General features: G+C 44.9%; 2 protein-coding genes across 3 annotated transcripts in view; both read left to right on the forward strand.

The window, feature by feature from the left end:
- Positions 1-6,060, forward strand: part of ppp1r37 (protein phosphatase 1, regulatory subunit 37) — a 42,744-nt gene extending 36,684 nt beyond the window's left edge. For both annotated transcript variants that reach the window (XM_080513514.1, XM_080513515.1), the window contains 5 exons: positions 144-285; positions 363-529; positions 1,514-3,080; positions 3,180-3,257; positions 4,176-6,060. In XM_080513514.1, coding sequence (XP_080369640.1) covers positions 144-285; positions 363-529; positions 1,514-3,080; positions 3,180-3,256 — 1,953 coding nt within the window. In that variant the 3' untranslated portion in view covers position 3,257; positions 4,176-6,060. The remainder of the gene's footprint in view (positions 1-143; positions 286-362; positions 530-1,513; positions 3,081-3,179; positions 3,258-4,175) is intronic.
- Positions 6,061-11,190: 5,130 nt separating this feature from the next.
- LOC308137391 (proton-coupled zinc antiporter SLC30A1) lies at positions 11,191-15,114 on the forward strand (the record flags this gene model as incomplete). The annotated part of the gene is made up of 5 exons (XM_080506057.1): positions 11,191-11,848; positions 12,209-12,388; positions 13,411-13,646; positions 13,736-13,923; positions 14,808-15,114. The coding sequence occupies 5 exons, from the start codon at positions 11,191-11,193 to the stop codon at positions 15,112-15,114; spliced, it is 1,569 nt and encodes a 522-aa protein (XP_080362183.1).
- Positions 15,115-16,269: the final 1,155 nt, after the last annotated feature.

Consider the following 16,269-nt stretch of genomic DNA (forward strand, 5'->3'; position numbering starts at 1 on the left):
GACCATCAGGAGGATCATGATGTGACTCCATCTGGAGAAATTGCATAACCACCTATAATGTGCATTCTACGTTGACCGTAATGCCCATCAACCCTCGGTACACAAATATCTTTCCCGTCTTAACGTGAGTGTTGTTTTCTCAGCCATGCACACAGAGTCTGGAGACTCTGAACCTCGGCCACAACTCGGTGGGTAACGAAGGGGTCCACAAGTTGAAAGACGGCCTGATCGCCAACCGCTCTGTCCTCCGACTGGGCCTCGCCTCCACAAAGCTGTCCTGCGAAGGTGTGTGTGTGTGTGTGTCCTTGTCTCTGTTGGATACGACGGTTTCTGAATGCTGATCCGGACTTTTTGTGCTGTAGGAGCCGTGGCTGTGGCCGAATTCATTGCCGAGAGTCCCAGGCTCCTGCGTCTGGATCTGCGAGAGAACGAGATAAAGACGGGAGGCCTGATGGCGCTGTCGCTCGCCCTGAAGGTCAACACATCTCTGCTGCGTCTCGACCTCGACCGGGAGCCCAAGAAAGAAACTGTGAGCATGAGGCAAAGCTTTGGTTTTAGTGCACTCTCTGAGGCATACTGTCTGTTATGATGTATTTATAGTTTGTTCGTCTACAAACCAGATAACAATAATAGCCAGCAATTAAAAGGAAAAATGTTTTGTATTTCAGTACAAATTTATCACACAATTGGCCGATCTTGACCCTGAGAGGGGCCGTGGGAATAATCGGGCCAAAATGTACGCAACATTTCTGTTGAATTACAACTGGAGAACACACCAGCTGGTTTTCAGGAGAAAAGCCTTTGTTGACTAATTTTTGTTCACCGTTCCGAGAGTTTTGCGTTCCTCTTGCCTCCAGATATGATGTAAAGTTGAACTGATGTCAAGTTCATGATAGAAGCAGTAACTCTTTCTGCAAATGAACACTAGTAATGGAGCAAACGCACCTCAAGGGGCTGTTAATCAAACCAACCAATGATTTGACTTAGAAAATGTGTAAATTCTTGGCGAAGGGTGGGATGGAGAGTGTTCACTTTGTTTGGTCGCTGTATCACATCTTGTGATTGGAATACAAATGAAATATCTTCTAAAAAGTCATACCAAAACCTGTTCTGTGAGTTTGTACTTGAAAACAAATTGGCGAGCCGTCATTCGGATGCTCCACTGTTTGAACACACTCGAGATTTAGTGGAAATAACTAGAAAACCTCAAATCTCACATCCATATCAGTCATGACATGACATTAACTCGCTTCCTTTAGTCTTTAATTCAGCATTTGGAAGACTGAGTAACAGTTATGTGTGGATTTTTCAATGATTTTATGTAGCTTAAAAGGATTTTCTTAAATATTTTTAATCACTATGTGAGCATTGGAGAAACTATTCAGAGGTTTTCAAATAAAAGGAGTTATTGTTTTCCTGCCTAAAATGGAAGATCAAATGTAAAAACCATCCATCAATGTTTCTGTTTTTTCGATGTTTTATTTATGTTTTTTAATTTTTTTGGTCTCTTCAGGTGAAGAGCTTCATTGAAACGCAGCGTGCCTTGCTGGCTGAGATCCAGAACGGCTGCAAGAGGAATTTCATCCTCGCCAAGGAGAAGGAAGAGAACGATCAGAAGATGAGGCTGTCTGCCTCCATGGCCGAGATCGCCACGGAGGACGGAACCAGGGAGGACGTGGAGGAGGAAGGGACGTCTGAAGAGCGGGTCGATGGGGGAAGCAAAGAGGAAGAGGAAGCGGCGAAGGAAGCGCAGAGCAGCCAATCGGGAGCGAGTGCTGAGACGCAAGCTTCTCCGGAGTCCGACTCCGACACAGAGGATGAAGAGGAAGTACAAGTAGTGACACAGTCTCCTTCCACTTCAAACTCCTCCTCTTTCTCAAACCCGACGTCTCCCGAAGCCCACGCCGGAGGTTCACGGCTCCCCCCCAGTGCCTCGCTTCTGTCCTCGCCTTCTTCCGCCTCACCCACCGGAGCGTCGGGTCTCATTGCAGGCATCACCGTGACGGAGTCTCCGGCTCCCCCCGGCACCCCTCCGTCTCCAGGCCGCTGCATATCCGTCTCCAGCCCGGGCCGGGGTCATAAGATCTTCATGGTGACCAGGGTGGAGAGCCCCCCCGAGCAGCTGCAGGTGAGCGCGCCGGCGCCTCCCGCCGACACTGAAGACACCTCAACAAAGCCTGTAGACGCCGCCACAACCGCCACACGGCAGGCGTCACAAACACGAGTGACGCGAGAGGACGCGAAGGAGGACTCGCCTGCTCCGACAGACTGTGAAAAGGCAGAGCGGGGTCCCGCAGCACGCACAGAGTCGACACGAAACGCCACAGGACCACAGTCGACGCCTCAGCCCACAGACGAGGTGACGGATCCGAGTTCACAAGCACCAGCACGGCTTTCAGACTCCTTGCAGCAGGACGTAGGGCCTCGGCTCGATCGAGGAGATGGCAAGAGCTCTAGAAGCTCCAAAGGAGGGGAGGAAGACACACCAGATGACAGGCCGGTGATGCAGTCAGAAGTGAAACCAGCCCAGACTAGTTTAGCAACGCAGCAGGAACTGTCAGGATCTGTACCTGCCCTGCTGGAAGTTGACCCAGCGTACGCTCCACAGGGGGCCCAGTCACTAAACCAAACCAAAAAGACACCGCAGGAGGAGCAGCACACACTGGTCGGCTTATCGGAAAAGGAAGAACTCGGTTCGGTAAAGAAAGAGGAGCCAAGCCGAGAGCAAACGAGGCCAAAGCAGCAAACCGAGGCAGATGAACCACAAACAGAATGTGGTGTTTTGGTCACTCAGAGTGAAGCTCAGGAGTCGGAGCCACCAGCAGCAGAGGCCTTGAAGAGTCCTGACCCCACACCTGAAGTACATCCAAATGCAGCGGTTGAGGAGGAGGAGGAGGAGGAGGAGGAGGAGGAGGAGGAATCGCCTGAGGAGAGCTCTGCAGACGAGGGTGAGTGTTTTGCCGAGGCTCTAGAAGACGAGACGGTTGGTTCGGCTCTGCCCAACGGCCTGAAACCAGAGTTCTCTCTCCATCTCCTGGACACAGAAAGCCCCAAACCCGGCAGCTGTGTGATGGAGCACGGTGAGCTTCTGATCTTCACTGAGCGGCTTTCTGTAAAGTCTGTCGGTCGTTGGTTTGAAGTTCCTGTTGGATGACGTTTGTGGTTTGTCCCCGGGGTAGTGAGCGTCAGCTGTGGACAGGACCTGGAGGAGCTGCTGCTGGAAGCCAGTTTGGAGATGGGAAAAGATGCACCGTGAGGTGAGGAAGTGAACCTTCATCTCTAAGAAACTTATCATGCTGATGACAATCTGCAAGGGTTCCATGGAGTTTAGATTTTATAGACCGTAACGGTGAATAAGAAATTTGCAAATCGTAAAAAGAATGGTGTGTTTGAGCTGCACATCGTGTGATCTGCATATTTGATTTGGCACAAGTTTTTCATCCGATGTCCTTCCTGATTCAGCCGGAGCAGTTGATGAGAGGCCCGTAGTGGTGAACCAAATTCCATCTGATTCAAACCAGGAAACTTTTCCCTTGATTCAGCTTATTTTTATTCTGCCTGTTGGCATTTCCAAAAGGCACAGCGGTAGTACCGCATTATCTCTGTTGATAAAGTATTTTGTTGGTTATTCTGAAGAGGAATGTTTCTCAGCCACAGAGTCCAGCAGGGCGGCTTTACATGATGCGCCTGAACGCATCACTCGCAGCCGTCAGCTGCTGGAGTTCCGGACCACGGGAAGCAGCACAAGACGAGCTCGGGAAGAGCACAAATATCACTTTTAGGGCGGGTTTTGGAGAAGCCGAGGCACTCAGAACAGCATGCATCTACATGCGGAAGTAGTATCTGGCGGCATGAAGCCTGTTAACCTGTAAAAACTCATAAATTACCTCATGTTGGAGTTTCTTTATATTTGCTGTCGCTCGGTAACAACGTCACTCAATTTGGATCCGAGGAAATCTTATTGCACTGCCCAGCAAGCTTCATTGATTAATTTCTCATTTGCTTTCCTTGTTTAAAACAGTTATGACACGCTCATCTCATATTGCTGCGCCTGTTTGTCCTGATGACCAGCAGAGGGCGCTACAAGCCTGTAACCTGAGAGTAGATGGAAGCAACGACTCCAATGAAATGTTTCCTGCTGCATTCAGAGCTGATGTATTCTTTCTCTCCCACAGGCAGGACTGCATGGACACGTGAAAACACCCCTCGGATAGCTCGTCATGCTCGACTACATGGCCGGACGCCCTAAAGATGTTGTTTTTGTTGTTCCTTAACCACCGACTCAACGGAGAGACCCGATGTGACCGTAAAAATCTGAAAATACTGACCGAAGATGGCAAAGACACAGAGGACACAGCGACTGTGTCGGAGCTCAAATACAAACCCTCCGCATCAACACTACATCAACCTCTGGACCACACACACACAGTATAGGGACGGGGTGGGGGAGGGAGGGAGGAATAAGTTGTTGTCACTACATTTTTGTGAGAGAAGAGAGACGGAGAACAAAGCACTAACCAAAGACAGAACATGGATGTTTCTCACATCGCTCGCTCTCTTCTGCAAACATCCACAACGAGCAATTCCAAGATTTTATCCACGTCGACAGGGACACGGTGGTGACGGCGTGCAACGCTGGGGTTTTGCTCAGAATACACACACACACACACACACACACACACACACATGGTGGATGATTATGATGATGATGTGAAGCTCACATGGTGGGAGAAGGTCCAAACTTTTCTATCTGAGAAAGCTGAGGATGAAAAGATGTCCGTTTTTAAACGTCCTCTCGCCCCCAAACTAAAACCTCCAAGGGACCTCTGCCAAAGTGACCTCGCTGCGGTTTGTTTTCTCGTCCTCTGTTCACTTTGGCCCCTCAGGTACCCCCCCACCCCCACCCCACCCCCTCTGATGTTACGAGGACGAGCCGCCGCCGTCTCCTGAAACACACTTTCTCAAGGTCGCACCTGGTGATTTGCTCCCCGCTGGGAAAACCCCAAACTTCTGAGAATATCAGGAAGTCAGACGTCTGTTTAGGGTTGAGGTTTTTACATTCTAAAGTCGTTGTTTCTTGTCATTCTTGTTTGGAGCAACAGACTCCTGTTTCTGCTCCGTGTGACCAGCCGTCATTCTGTAAGACTTGACATTAAAGCAGCCTGTCTCCGTCACGGTCGCCCCCCCCCCCCCCGGTCTTCCACTAGTACTTTGTGCCATCCCACCTCTCTTCCTCACTCATGTTGCCTTCCATGTCACCTCGCATTCAGTTTTGTTTTTTTGTTTTTTTAATTTGGCTGCTTTGAAAAAATCAGTTTTGTATTTATTTTATAGCTGAATGAGCCTTTCTGATTTATTTGACCCCATTTCTCCTTCAACCTCTCCTTTCTTTTATTTTTCTTTCTATTCAGGGGTTACCTTTTTAAAGTTGACCTCCTATTTTGATGTATATTTCATATACATATTAGAGCAAATATTTAGTTTTTGGGGAGGGGGGGGGGGTTAATCTGATGGTGAGGAAAGGTAAATATTGAAGGCTTGACTCCTACGAGCAGTCGGGGTGCAGAAATGAACACAAGGAGACTTTTAAGGGTCCTCGCCCTCCTTGTTGTTTTAAAGCTACTCTGCTGGGTGGAGCTGTGGCCACAGGGGGGCGCTGGCAGTCGCAGGAGTTCCTCCAGACCTGGGAGATCAGGCTCCAAACTGCATTATGTGCTCATGTCTGATGACTTCTGCCCCTAAATCCTTTTTTTTTTCGACCAAATGCAGGCAGACAATCTACGACGCGTTTGCTTCATGTGTGTGTCTGCAGAGAACCGCTTTCCCCTGCTTCTGTTTTTATTTTATACACACGTGGGTTTATTCTTCTCACTGGAGCGCGCCCCCCCCCCCCCCCCCCCCCCCCGCTGTCCTCCACCCAACAGATAGTTTGGCCCCCCCACTGTTTGTAATGCTTTAATTTTTAGAAATTTTTAATAATTTGTTAACTTAATTGAAATGTGCTGGTAATCACAAAGATATGTATGGCAAAAATGTGTTCCTCTCCAATAAATGCATGTAATGACAGTACGACTGAATGTTTCAATGAAGTGACTTGGTTTTAATCTTTGACATCTGAACACACAAAAAGAAAAGGCACTAAAATACAAAGTCTGCTCAGGGTTTGTCCATACTAGACATGTACACATCAAGAAAAACAGAATTGAACACTTTCTACAGCTTACAGTGAATCTATGAAATGGCCCTTTGCTTTTATTTTGGCGAGTCTTCCCAGTGTTTGGCTTCACTGTAACGTCTTGCTAATTGCAGAGCAGCATTGTGACTTTCTTCGAGGTGATTTGAGCCGACGCCAAGGGAGGGGAAAAAGGTTGTGATCTATAGTAAAATACCAATATTCATTATGCAACTAGTAATAAAAGTTCAGTGCTTTTGAAGTTTGGTTTTATTCCCCCCAATCATTTTACCTTAAGATTGAAAATAATTATTACAGTTCCACTAAAACGAACCCAAAAGAGGCACAGAACTAGGAAAAAAAAAAAGTTTGACGGTGCACAATGACGATCATGTTTGATGTTTAATCACAGATTAAAAGGTTAAAGTGTGAAGTGATTAAAAAGTTAATATATTAGTGCTGTGTGGAACCTGTTGGCTAGTTTCAGAAATGGCTCATTATGCAGTTGATCAATGGCCTTAAACTATTTTATTCACGTTGAAGCGAATGATCAGTTACTTGAATGAATGAATACATGAACAAATGTTGGAGACGATCAGTCAAAATGGAACCAAATATTTTCAGTCTTTGAAATATTTGTAGGCTCCCCCCTCTATTTTTAGTTGCCAACTCCCTTTTATTCTTATCGAGTCGCTGTTGACAGGATTGGCCAGGCATGATGATCATAACGATAATCTCTTCTACTTCTTTAACTGCCAACGAGTAAAGCGTGTTTAAGTGTTGCTCTCATATATTAGTCCTTATGATGGCTCCCATACCTTCCACACTGTCCTCTCAAATCAGGAGGTTGGTGGCATGCTAATAAGGTGAGTATATAAAACTAATATTATATAATATTCAAGAACTCTACTGCCACAAAAATAAAAATGCAGGTGGTTTGAATCTAGTTATTGTCAAAAGTTTGAATACAAAAGACCTGTCGCTTCTTGTCGTGCTGACTAACGATTTCTATAAATATGCCTCAACATACAGTCTGTTGCATTCATCCTGCCAGAATTTGATTAGTCAGAATTTCCTCTGCTTCGGTTTCCTGTGAGCTTTTTGACTTTTTGGGGGGAGATTGCATGAACAAAACTTCGCCTTAGATCCACATTAGATTTTCGCATGGAGTATGGAGGGGCTTATCTTTTTTAATCTATAATAAAAAAAAATTATTAAATGGCACTTAAACATGACAGTCATTTAATTTTAGATGTACAGTGCATCTGCAAAGAAGTTTTCCACGTTTTGATATGTTGCATCCTTCACATTCAGTTTCTCCGCCAATATTCGACAGAAAATATACCATAATGCAAAACAAAAAATCTTTTTAAATGTTTAAAAATGTGTTAAACAATTAAAAAACAACACATGTACATAAGTGTTCACAACCATGAAGCTCAACATTGAGCTCAAGTTTACCCAGTTTCCACTGATCGTCGACCGAGGTGTTTCTATAGAGTCGATAAGACTCCAAAGGTGGTAAATTCAGTTTGACAGGATTTAGAAAGGCCCACATTGGTCCTTCAGTGGCCCAGCCCGAGCACAAACTTTAATGGACATCTCTGGAGCCGCTTCCAAACCCGATGGCGCCTGAAAGAGTTAACGGGTAAAACTGTCCAAAGATGCAGTATAGAATGATGATGAAAACTTGAGTTCTTCCTGCTGAAAGCTCTGGGCAGCTTTACATGCTCCACATTGATGATGCCCCCTCAAGGCTTCGGTGTCACCCTCCAGGTGATGTATAAAGACAAAAACGTAGTGTCGCTGGCTGCATCGTGCGTCAGTATGCTAGGAAAATGACGTAATGATGTCAGAGCTTGATGATCTATTGTGTAAACGAGGCTTTGGCTTCAACAGCACGTTTCAAGTGATTTTTGAAGCAGACTCCAGAGTCTGTGTCGCTCCCAGGAGGTGAGGAAGGACGATCCATAGTTGTGGCACGGAAAAAAAAAAAACTAAAGACATGCTCCTTGACTGAAGCTACTAACAGAGGCCATCATCTATTTGCTTTCATAGAGTAGGAGCATCTCTGGATTCCTGGAAACGTTCCCACTGAACATTGTCTCCTTCATGGGAATGTCCTCACCCACCCCATTATGTTGGCGCGCGGGGGGGGGGGGGCTCTCCTGGTGATAGGGTGTGAAGTACAGGGTGGGAGCTCCTCTCTTTATGTGTTACTGTAGGAATTCCTGACCACACTAATCCCCTCCACCCGATAATACTTTAATAATACAGAGAGTTCAGGGGAGTTTGTGAGAAAGTCAGACGTTGTTAAACTGTGACCACAATCAGCCCGAGAGACGGCAATGGGTCAAGTGTCCCGAATACACAACAGAACACTGGGTCTCTATGTCAGTTTTTACGAAGAAGGCCTTCAACAAAAATAAATACTTGTTTACTTATCAGTTTTACGCACAATGCTGAAAATCCAGCACTCAAATGTATTTACACATTCATTGACAGAGTTCTGGTGTCACTCCACCAGCCTGCAGGACAGGAACCGCCGCAGCACAAAAAAAGTGATCAAATCCTTCCTCATCCGGCCTTTCCTTGGGCCGAGCGGCGCCTCAGGAATGTGTGGGCACTGAGGGTGGAACAGAAGAGGTTTAGCTGCGGTGTCACCCTCAATCTGCCATGTTGATTCACAGTCCAGTCGACTGAAAGGATTCCCTCCTCGCTGGCATCCTGGAGCCCAAGGGACCGCAACGTCCTCTCCGCTCTCCACCGTGGCGCTCTGAGCAGAAGTCAAATTAAGATGCTTGGTGAAGTGTTATTTACTGCTGAAGATAGTCCAAGAAGACGACCCTGGGTTTCTCTTCGGCACTATAGCCAGGCTGTCAAAACGTCACAGCTCTGTCGAACCCCTTGTCCCTTTAACTTTGTGCAGTAATGACTTTGTAAACTTCTTTCACAGCAAAATTGTGACTATTAGACACCAAAATTTAAAACATACTCCCCACAGACCTGTGTTCCACATCTTCAGACACCAATGTAACCTGATTTACAGTTATCCAGCCTCCTATCCATCTTATAAAGCTCTCTGAGTTATAGCCTACTCTATTGTGGCTTCATATAGTAACACTGGACAGTGTCACTTTGACCACTGTGAGGCACCTGGGAGTTCTTTTTGAGCAGGTCTTGTCCGTCAAGTCCCACCTTAAACAAGTCTGCAGGACTGCCGTTTTTCTGGCATATGTGTTATCATATGTGCATCACATGTGCTTATGATGCAACAGGACGATGACCCAAAGCACAGAAGTAAATTCACAACAGGATGGCTTCCAATGAAGAAAATACAAGCCCAATCGGATCCCTGACCCTGAACCCCATTGAGACGCTGCGGTGTGACCTCAAGAGAGCGGGTCCCGCCAGACGTCCCGAGAATACTGCTGCGTTGACCGTTATCTGTAACGAGAGAAAACCTTTGTTTGTTTCTACCTGGAGAACCCAGAAGTACAAGGTGCGCAGCGCCGAGAGACGTGGCCGAGGTTTGGAAGGCTGAAGTCCCACCGCCATTAAAAAACAGACACGTCAGTTCAAACGTCAAAAATTGGGCCAAGAAGCACTTGAAGGTAGATTTGGTCAGAATTGAGATCTATCGTCAACAAATAGAACTTTGTTTAATAACGGACACATGGTCCATGGAGGGGACATTCATGCAGTCATAACGTAGAACTCTGAACTCTACACAAGTATCCAAAGGTCTTTGAGGCCTGATAAAGCTTAGGGAGCTCACCTGATGATGTGATCTGATTATGTAATCCTGACAATACAATGGGGATTTAATTGGCGCAAATTAGCTTCACTTGATGTGCTTGGGGGGGGGGGGGGGGGGGGGTGAAGGTGTGGGTGGATGGGTGGGCTGTGCAAACGCCCGCTGAATGCATTTTCTCCCACCAGTGAGCCGAGGAGGGAAGGGAATGCAAACAGGGATAGCCGAGGAGAGGACGATACCACCAACCCCCTCTCCAGCTCACATGACTGCGATTAGAGCAGAGGAGTAGTGTGGCGGGACAGAGAGAGAGAGAGAGAGAGAGAGAGAGAGAGAGAGGGGAGAGGCTGAGTGCCATTGATGACATTCTTCTGAATTTGTCACACAGATCCCATCCAGGAGTCCAGCCTGAACCTGACAACCGGCCGAGGGTCATAACTAGGGTAATACAACCTTAAACTTTATTTGTTGCATTTGTGTTTCTAGTGCAAAGTGTCATCGACTTAAGATGTTGGATCAGTTGTGATTTACATGTAGAAATACCAATTTTTTTTGGGACAATATCGGGATTTTTGAGGTTTAGTGAAAAAGGGGGGGTGGGGGTGTTTTGCTTCAAACCTTTGCCAAGGAAGCAAAAGTAAAATTCTTCATTGTGCACGTTGTGTCCTTCCTGACGGTCAGTGACCTGTACCCTCTCATTAAAGTGCACATTATACTCCTTAAGGTCAAATATAGCAAAATGTACACAGGACCTTGATGTGTGTGCACTAATATACTGTAATAACATACACATCCTATAAATTTACAACGTGTAAGGTACTTCATTCACTATTAAAAACTGTGTGACTATAGGTAACAATGGTAAGTGCAGAAAATGTTTGGTTTTTTTAATCCTTTTTTAATTGCAACCTGGAGGTAATGTGCATTTGTCACCTGCTGTGATTTATATATTTCTCGCAGAGCAGTGTGTAACAGCGGTTTTTATAAGAGAAGATTTTTTATAAGTAAGATTTCTTGGTTCGTCATTAGTTTGATATATATTTTCATTGCTTATGCACACAAAATATGATGATTATAAAGTTTTGCTGATTCTTCATCAGAGTTTCATGTGAATGTTTTTTTTTTGCTTTTTTAAGAGGGAACATCTGTCTCAATAGCTTTGGTATTGATATCAGAGTCTGTATCTCATAAATAGGTTAATTAAAAGCTCTAAAATATAAATAAATAAATGTAAAAAAAACTGGGTCTGTTCTCAGTTGCAGGTATGAGGCTGCTACACTGGTGCATGCTGGGAGTCACTGCCCTGCTGCTGATGTGCGAGGTGGCCGCCAGTCACCTGTGTAAATCCCTCATCACGATGGTGGACGGATTCCACACGCTCTTCGTCCTCATGCACATGGCTCTTCCTCTTCCCGAGACGGCAGCCGTCAGCAGGCCTGTGGATTCCGCTGCCTCTCCTCCGCCAGCTGTCCTCTCCCCTTCCCCTGACGCCGGACCCCCTCTTCTCACTCCGCCTGCAGGTTCAGCTGTCAAATCTCCGCTTGGCGGCGAGACCCCGGCCGCGTCCGACCGGCCCCCCGCCGCCTCGCCGGGCCATGTGGTCCACCTGAACCGGCTCTCCTCCCCAAACATCTCCCCCGCAGCCCCACACTGTGGCCTGTCCTTCTCCAGGGGCAGGAGCTCGTCCGTGGGGATCTTCCTCTCCAACCTCCTCCTGACCTCCCTGTGCGTCTCTTACTTGTTGGAAATCGTCGGCTTTTTTCTGAACCCACACCCGCTGCAGCACCCGCTGCTGCTGGTGGTGGTGGGAGCCGGGAGTCTGCTCCACAAGACGCTGGCGTTTGGCCTGAACTGGCCTCGCCTGCAGCGTGAGCAGGATGAACAGCCGGCGGACCGGACTGGCCTTCAAGTGAGCCATAAAGGTAACGAGCAAGAGAAGAAGGGAAAGTTGTGGAAAACGCTTCAGAATAATCAAAGCATAACAAAGCTGCTCTCAGACTTTCTGGTGAAACAAGGAAGCATGAGGCCGAGCATGTGAATGAACCTTGACATCCACTTCCAGCTGCTTTTACAGAAAACAACTAAACATTTCTTCTGGATAAACAAAAGTCAGTTGTTGCTTGTGATTCCACAATGGACATTTTGTATTAAAACTTTACATTTATTGTCTTTCAATATACATCAGGCCGTCGCTCCAACAGGCTGCTCAGCGTATATCGTCCAGCTGTAAGGAGGATCAAACAGGGTCCATGTTTATCATTCCTCTCTTCAAACTCCCACAGCTGAAGAGGAATGTGGAAGCCAGCAGGAGCATGAACACACGGCGAAGTCTTCTGCAGAGGACTCGCTCCGCAGTGTTGTCCTCTGTAATCCAGAAACCTCCAGCATCCCTGACTGTGACCCCCAAACTCAGCAACAGGAGTCGGAGGTCGGCCTGCAAGGGAGCAGAGTAGAGGGCAAAGGTCAGTAACAGTATGTCCTTTACAATCTGTTGGAACAGTGGTGTTGGACGTGAACATTCCCTGAGAGGTCATTCAAATTAAATTCATTTAACTTGCAAGAGAGGAATTATGAATTTCATAGCCCATAGGTGTGAAGAGTGATATGTAATGAATGATCAACATTCAGGAGACAGACATCCAATAGAAATGGACTAATTAAACCACCAATAAACTTTTCTGGATGATCACAGAGTGCCAGGAGAAATGCTCAGGGAGAACATGTCAACCTAGAACACAGAAATCTGCATGGGGGAAGCAAAAAATAAATGTAAAAAAAGAGTTTCACTTTTCAAACTTTTCCCACGATGCCCCTCTGGAGAACAAAACGGCCGTATCTGAATTCAATATACACTCTTAATTGTTTTAAGCATCTTGATTTCATGACAAAAAATTAATTATTCACTGTGTTAAGTGTTCAGTGTGTTTGTAGATTTGGTGGCAATAGTGCTTAAAAAACACACACACACACACACATTTAACACATATAACATCAAATTCCATGTGAATACATTGAATTAAAGTATTTTATATCAGACAAGACCTCCCTGCTCTATACAGCATGAAACATATTAACACAAATCCATGATTTAGTGATTTTAGAGATTTCAAGAGGTCACCTGAACAGCTTTGATGTTACAATATCATTTGAGCACGTCTATAGAGCAGACATATTTTGGAGAAATATACAATGTTCTTTTTTTATATACATTTGAGGTTATAATTGTTAAACATCCTCATTGTAGGGAGTTTGATCACAATCTGGTCCGCTGGGAGTCCCCTTGAAATGTTTGTGGCCCTCATGATTTAAAATAGGAAATAATTCATTGGATAGATTTTATTATTAGTAGTAGTAGTAGTAGGAGTAGTAGTATTTGAATTGAAAATTAATAAACATAATATAACACACCTATAAAACTTTTATGGTTTAACTTGTCCTAAAACCTCTCACTAAGGTCTATAATTGCTATTTTGTTCTCTTTCAGACTTTGGCAGTGCACGTAAAGGTTTGCATCAGAAGTATCCGGTGTGCCGTCTGTCAATTGTCTCTGTCCTTCAGGGACTTTTCACGTCCTCTGTGGCCCTGACCAACAGCCTGGTGATGCTGCTGATCGCCCCTTACTTCCCTCACGGCCCTGAAGCCTGTAATCCTCTGGTCTACCTGGACCCTGCCCTCTCTCTGCTGGCTGTCATCACCCTGATTGCCAGCTCGTTGCCGCAGGTCAGATTCTCACTCTCTGCATGCGAAGCATCTTCACAAAAGAGTCGTCTGCAGCGTTTCTAGTCTCGCTTTGAAAAAAACCTTTGCAGGTGTACAAGTATGGGCTGATGCTGCTCCAGGCGACACCTCCGCACATCTGTGTGTCTGACGTCGGACGCAGGATCGAAAGAGTTCCTGGAGTTCAGGCTGTGCACGACCTCCACATCTGGCAGCTGAATGAAGCCACGGCGGTGGCCTCGGTGCACGTGCACTGCTACGCCCCGTTTCCACCGCACAGGTGAAATTTGTCTTCAAACCAGCTGATTTGTCATTCCGAATGCAAACACATTTAAATTCACATCAATTTTAGATTTTGGGGTAATTCTTTTGATTTGTCTTCTTCTGATGGGTCTATTGAGGAAAGTCAAAGTTCCCTGCACTCATTCAAACACATCTTGGTTGGTGTTTGTTTTGTTGTTGTTTTTTTACAATATTTATTTCAACATTTGTCAATACGCACCTTTTATTCAGTCATTTGTCCATCCATGTATTCTCCATACCATTGTTTCTGTACCGTTTATACAGTGTGATGAAAAGCTTTACCCATAGACATTTCACCAAGGTTTTGCAAGGCATATAAACTCACCCCAACGAAGACCAGCCAGCCTTTATCTCCCATAAATATTGCAAACCCAAACATGAAGAACAACAGACGTTTTTAATCAAATAAAGGAAACTTGCATCTTATATCTTGTTTTAATTTAATCTTTTTTTATTCAATTTTTATTCAATTCACTTTTGATCATTTCAGATCATTTCAAATTCATTTAATTTTTAAAAACTATAACTTTCCTATGTGTACCATTATGCAAAGTAGCGCCATGTCTATTATGCTTTAATTTACGTGAGGTTACAGGGATTTATTGTTTTTTAACCTAAACCTAAATACAAAAACGTTGGTTTTCGTTTTAATACAGATGTGAAAAAACCCCATTGAATCTCTTCTGTAAGTGAAACACTTTTTTATGAGCAAAGTCATACAGATGCAACATCGATCCCTCCTTTATTTTTGCATAATCCAACTTGCTTACATTATATGAAGGCTTGTTTACATCATTCAAGGGGCCAACTTGTTTTCTGACCATCGTGGCGACTCAGAAATGTGCTTTTGCATTTGCCCAGGTGTGCTGATGTGATGTTGGGAGTCACCAAAGTGCTGCAGAGCGTAGGAGTGAGCTGCTGCACGGTTCAGCCGGAGTTTGTCTCTGCGGCTGCGCCGTCGGTAGGCGGGAGTGCTGACGCCTCCCCAGTCATCCACAGAGAGGACCCCTCTCCTCCTCCTCACCTGACCTGCAGCCTCACCTGCAGGAAGGACTGCTCTAAAAGTATGTGCTGCGCGGAGGAGGAGACCCGCAGCCCAATGGCACCACCAGCTGGGGAGACCAAGGACGAGCTCCAGACTCTGGTCATTGAGAACACCTTCCTCTGACCACAGCCTCTGGAAAGATGGAAATCATAGTCAAACATTTGATGTGAACATTTCTAAGTGCCTGTACATTTGATGACGGTTGCGTGACTTGATGCTACTCCACAGATTTTTGTGCACAAAATGTTCATTTCATATTTATGTTGCATCGTTTCATTTGTATCTGGAAACTGTATAATTGCATATGTGTGTATTAAAGTAAAGTTACAACAATAAAATGTGTTCTTTAAAAAAAAATTCATTAAATGCACACAAAGAAATTTAAATGTCATACTTTTGATGGTTGATAGATTATCAACATGGATCAAATAATTTCAAGTGTCTGCAGCATTCTGCAACATTTAACCACAAACATTTAAAGCAGCTTCCAGTGCCAAGGTAATCACTGGAATGCCTTTTTGTTCATCTTTTTCATGCTTGAATTATTGAAACTTAAAATTAATTGAAATTAGTTCATTTCTTCATGAGCATTACAGTGACATCATAGACATAAAAGGTTTGACAATGATGTACACATATTTATATAACATATCATTATCTTCCTATAATGGTAATAATAGAGTATTCATGGTTTAATGAGAAATAATCTTTCCTGTAGCGAAATGTGGATTAAAAAAGACAAGGAAATCATTAATGACTTTGAATATAATAAAACAAAGTGAGAATAGAATATGGTGATTAATTGGTCCTTCTAAAAATAAATAAAAAAAACAAGGAAACATGGGGAACTGGGGTGTTTTGAATGCATGGTGCGATAGTTACCTGTGTATTTATCACGTGACTCCACCTTCATATCAAAGAACCAATCAGAACGCAGCTGATGTGCATGAACCTCACACACCAGAATACATGTCTGGATTGTGCCTTATTTAGCTTTAGTTGAACTGAATTTGAGGTACTATCGAGTTGCAACTTTCAAACAGCGCTGAATATAGTCAAAATCAAAAGTTGATAAAAAAAAAAAAAATTGAAACCGTGAGTCACATAGTTGTGCTTTCAATTCTGTATATAATACACTCATGAGCCTTGTTTGAAATGCCCGGATGAGCCTCGGTGGTCCGGGGTGCAGGCTTCAAACCTGTAGCTGCTTAGCGGCAGAGTGGTTCAATTCCACCTTTCGGGCGAGATAGATCATACAAGTTGTCTGACTTGGTATTA

This window comes from Blennius ocellaris (assembly GCF_963422515.1).
Source record: "Blennius ocellaris genome assembly, chromosome: 2".
Classification (NCBI taxonomy): Eukaryota; Metazoa; Chordata; class Actinopteri; order Blenniiformes; family Blenniidae; genus Blennius; species Blennius ocellaris.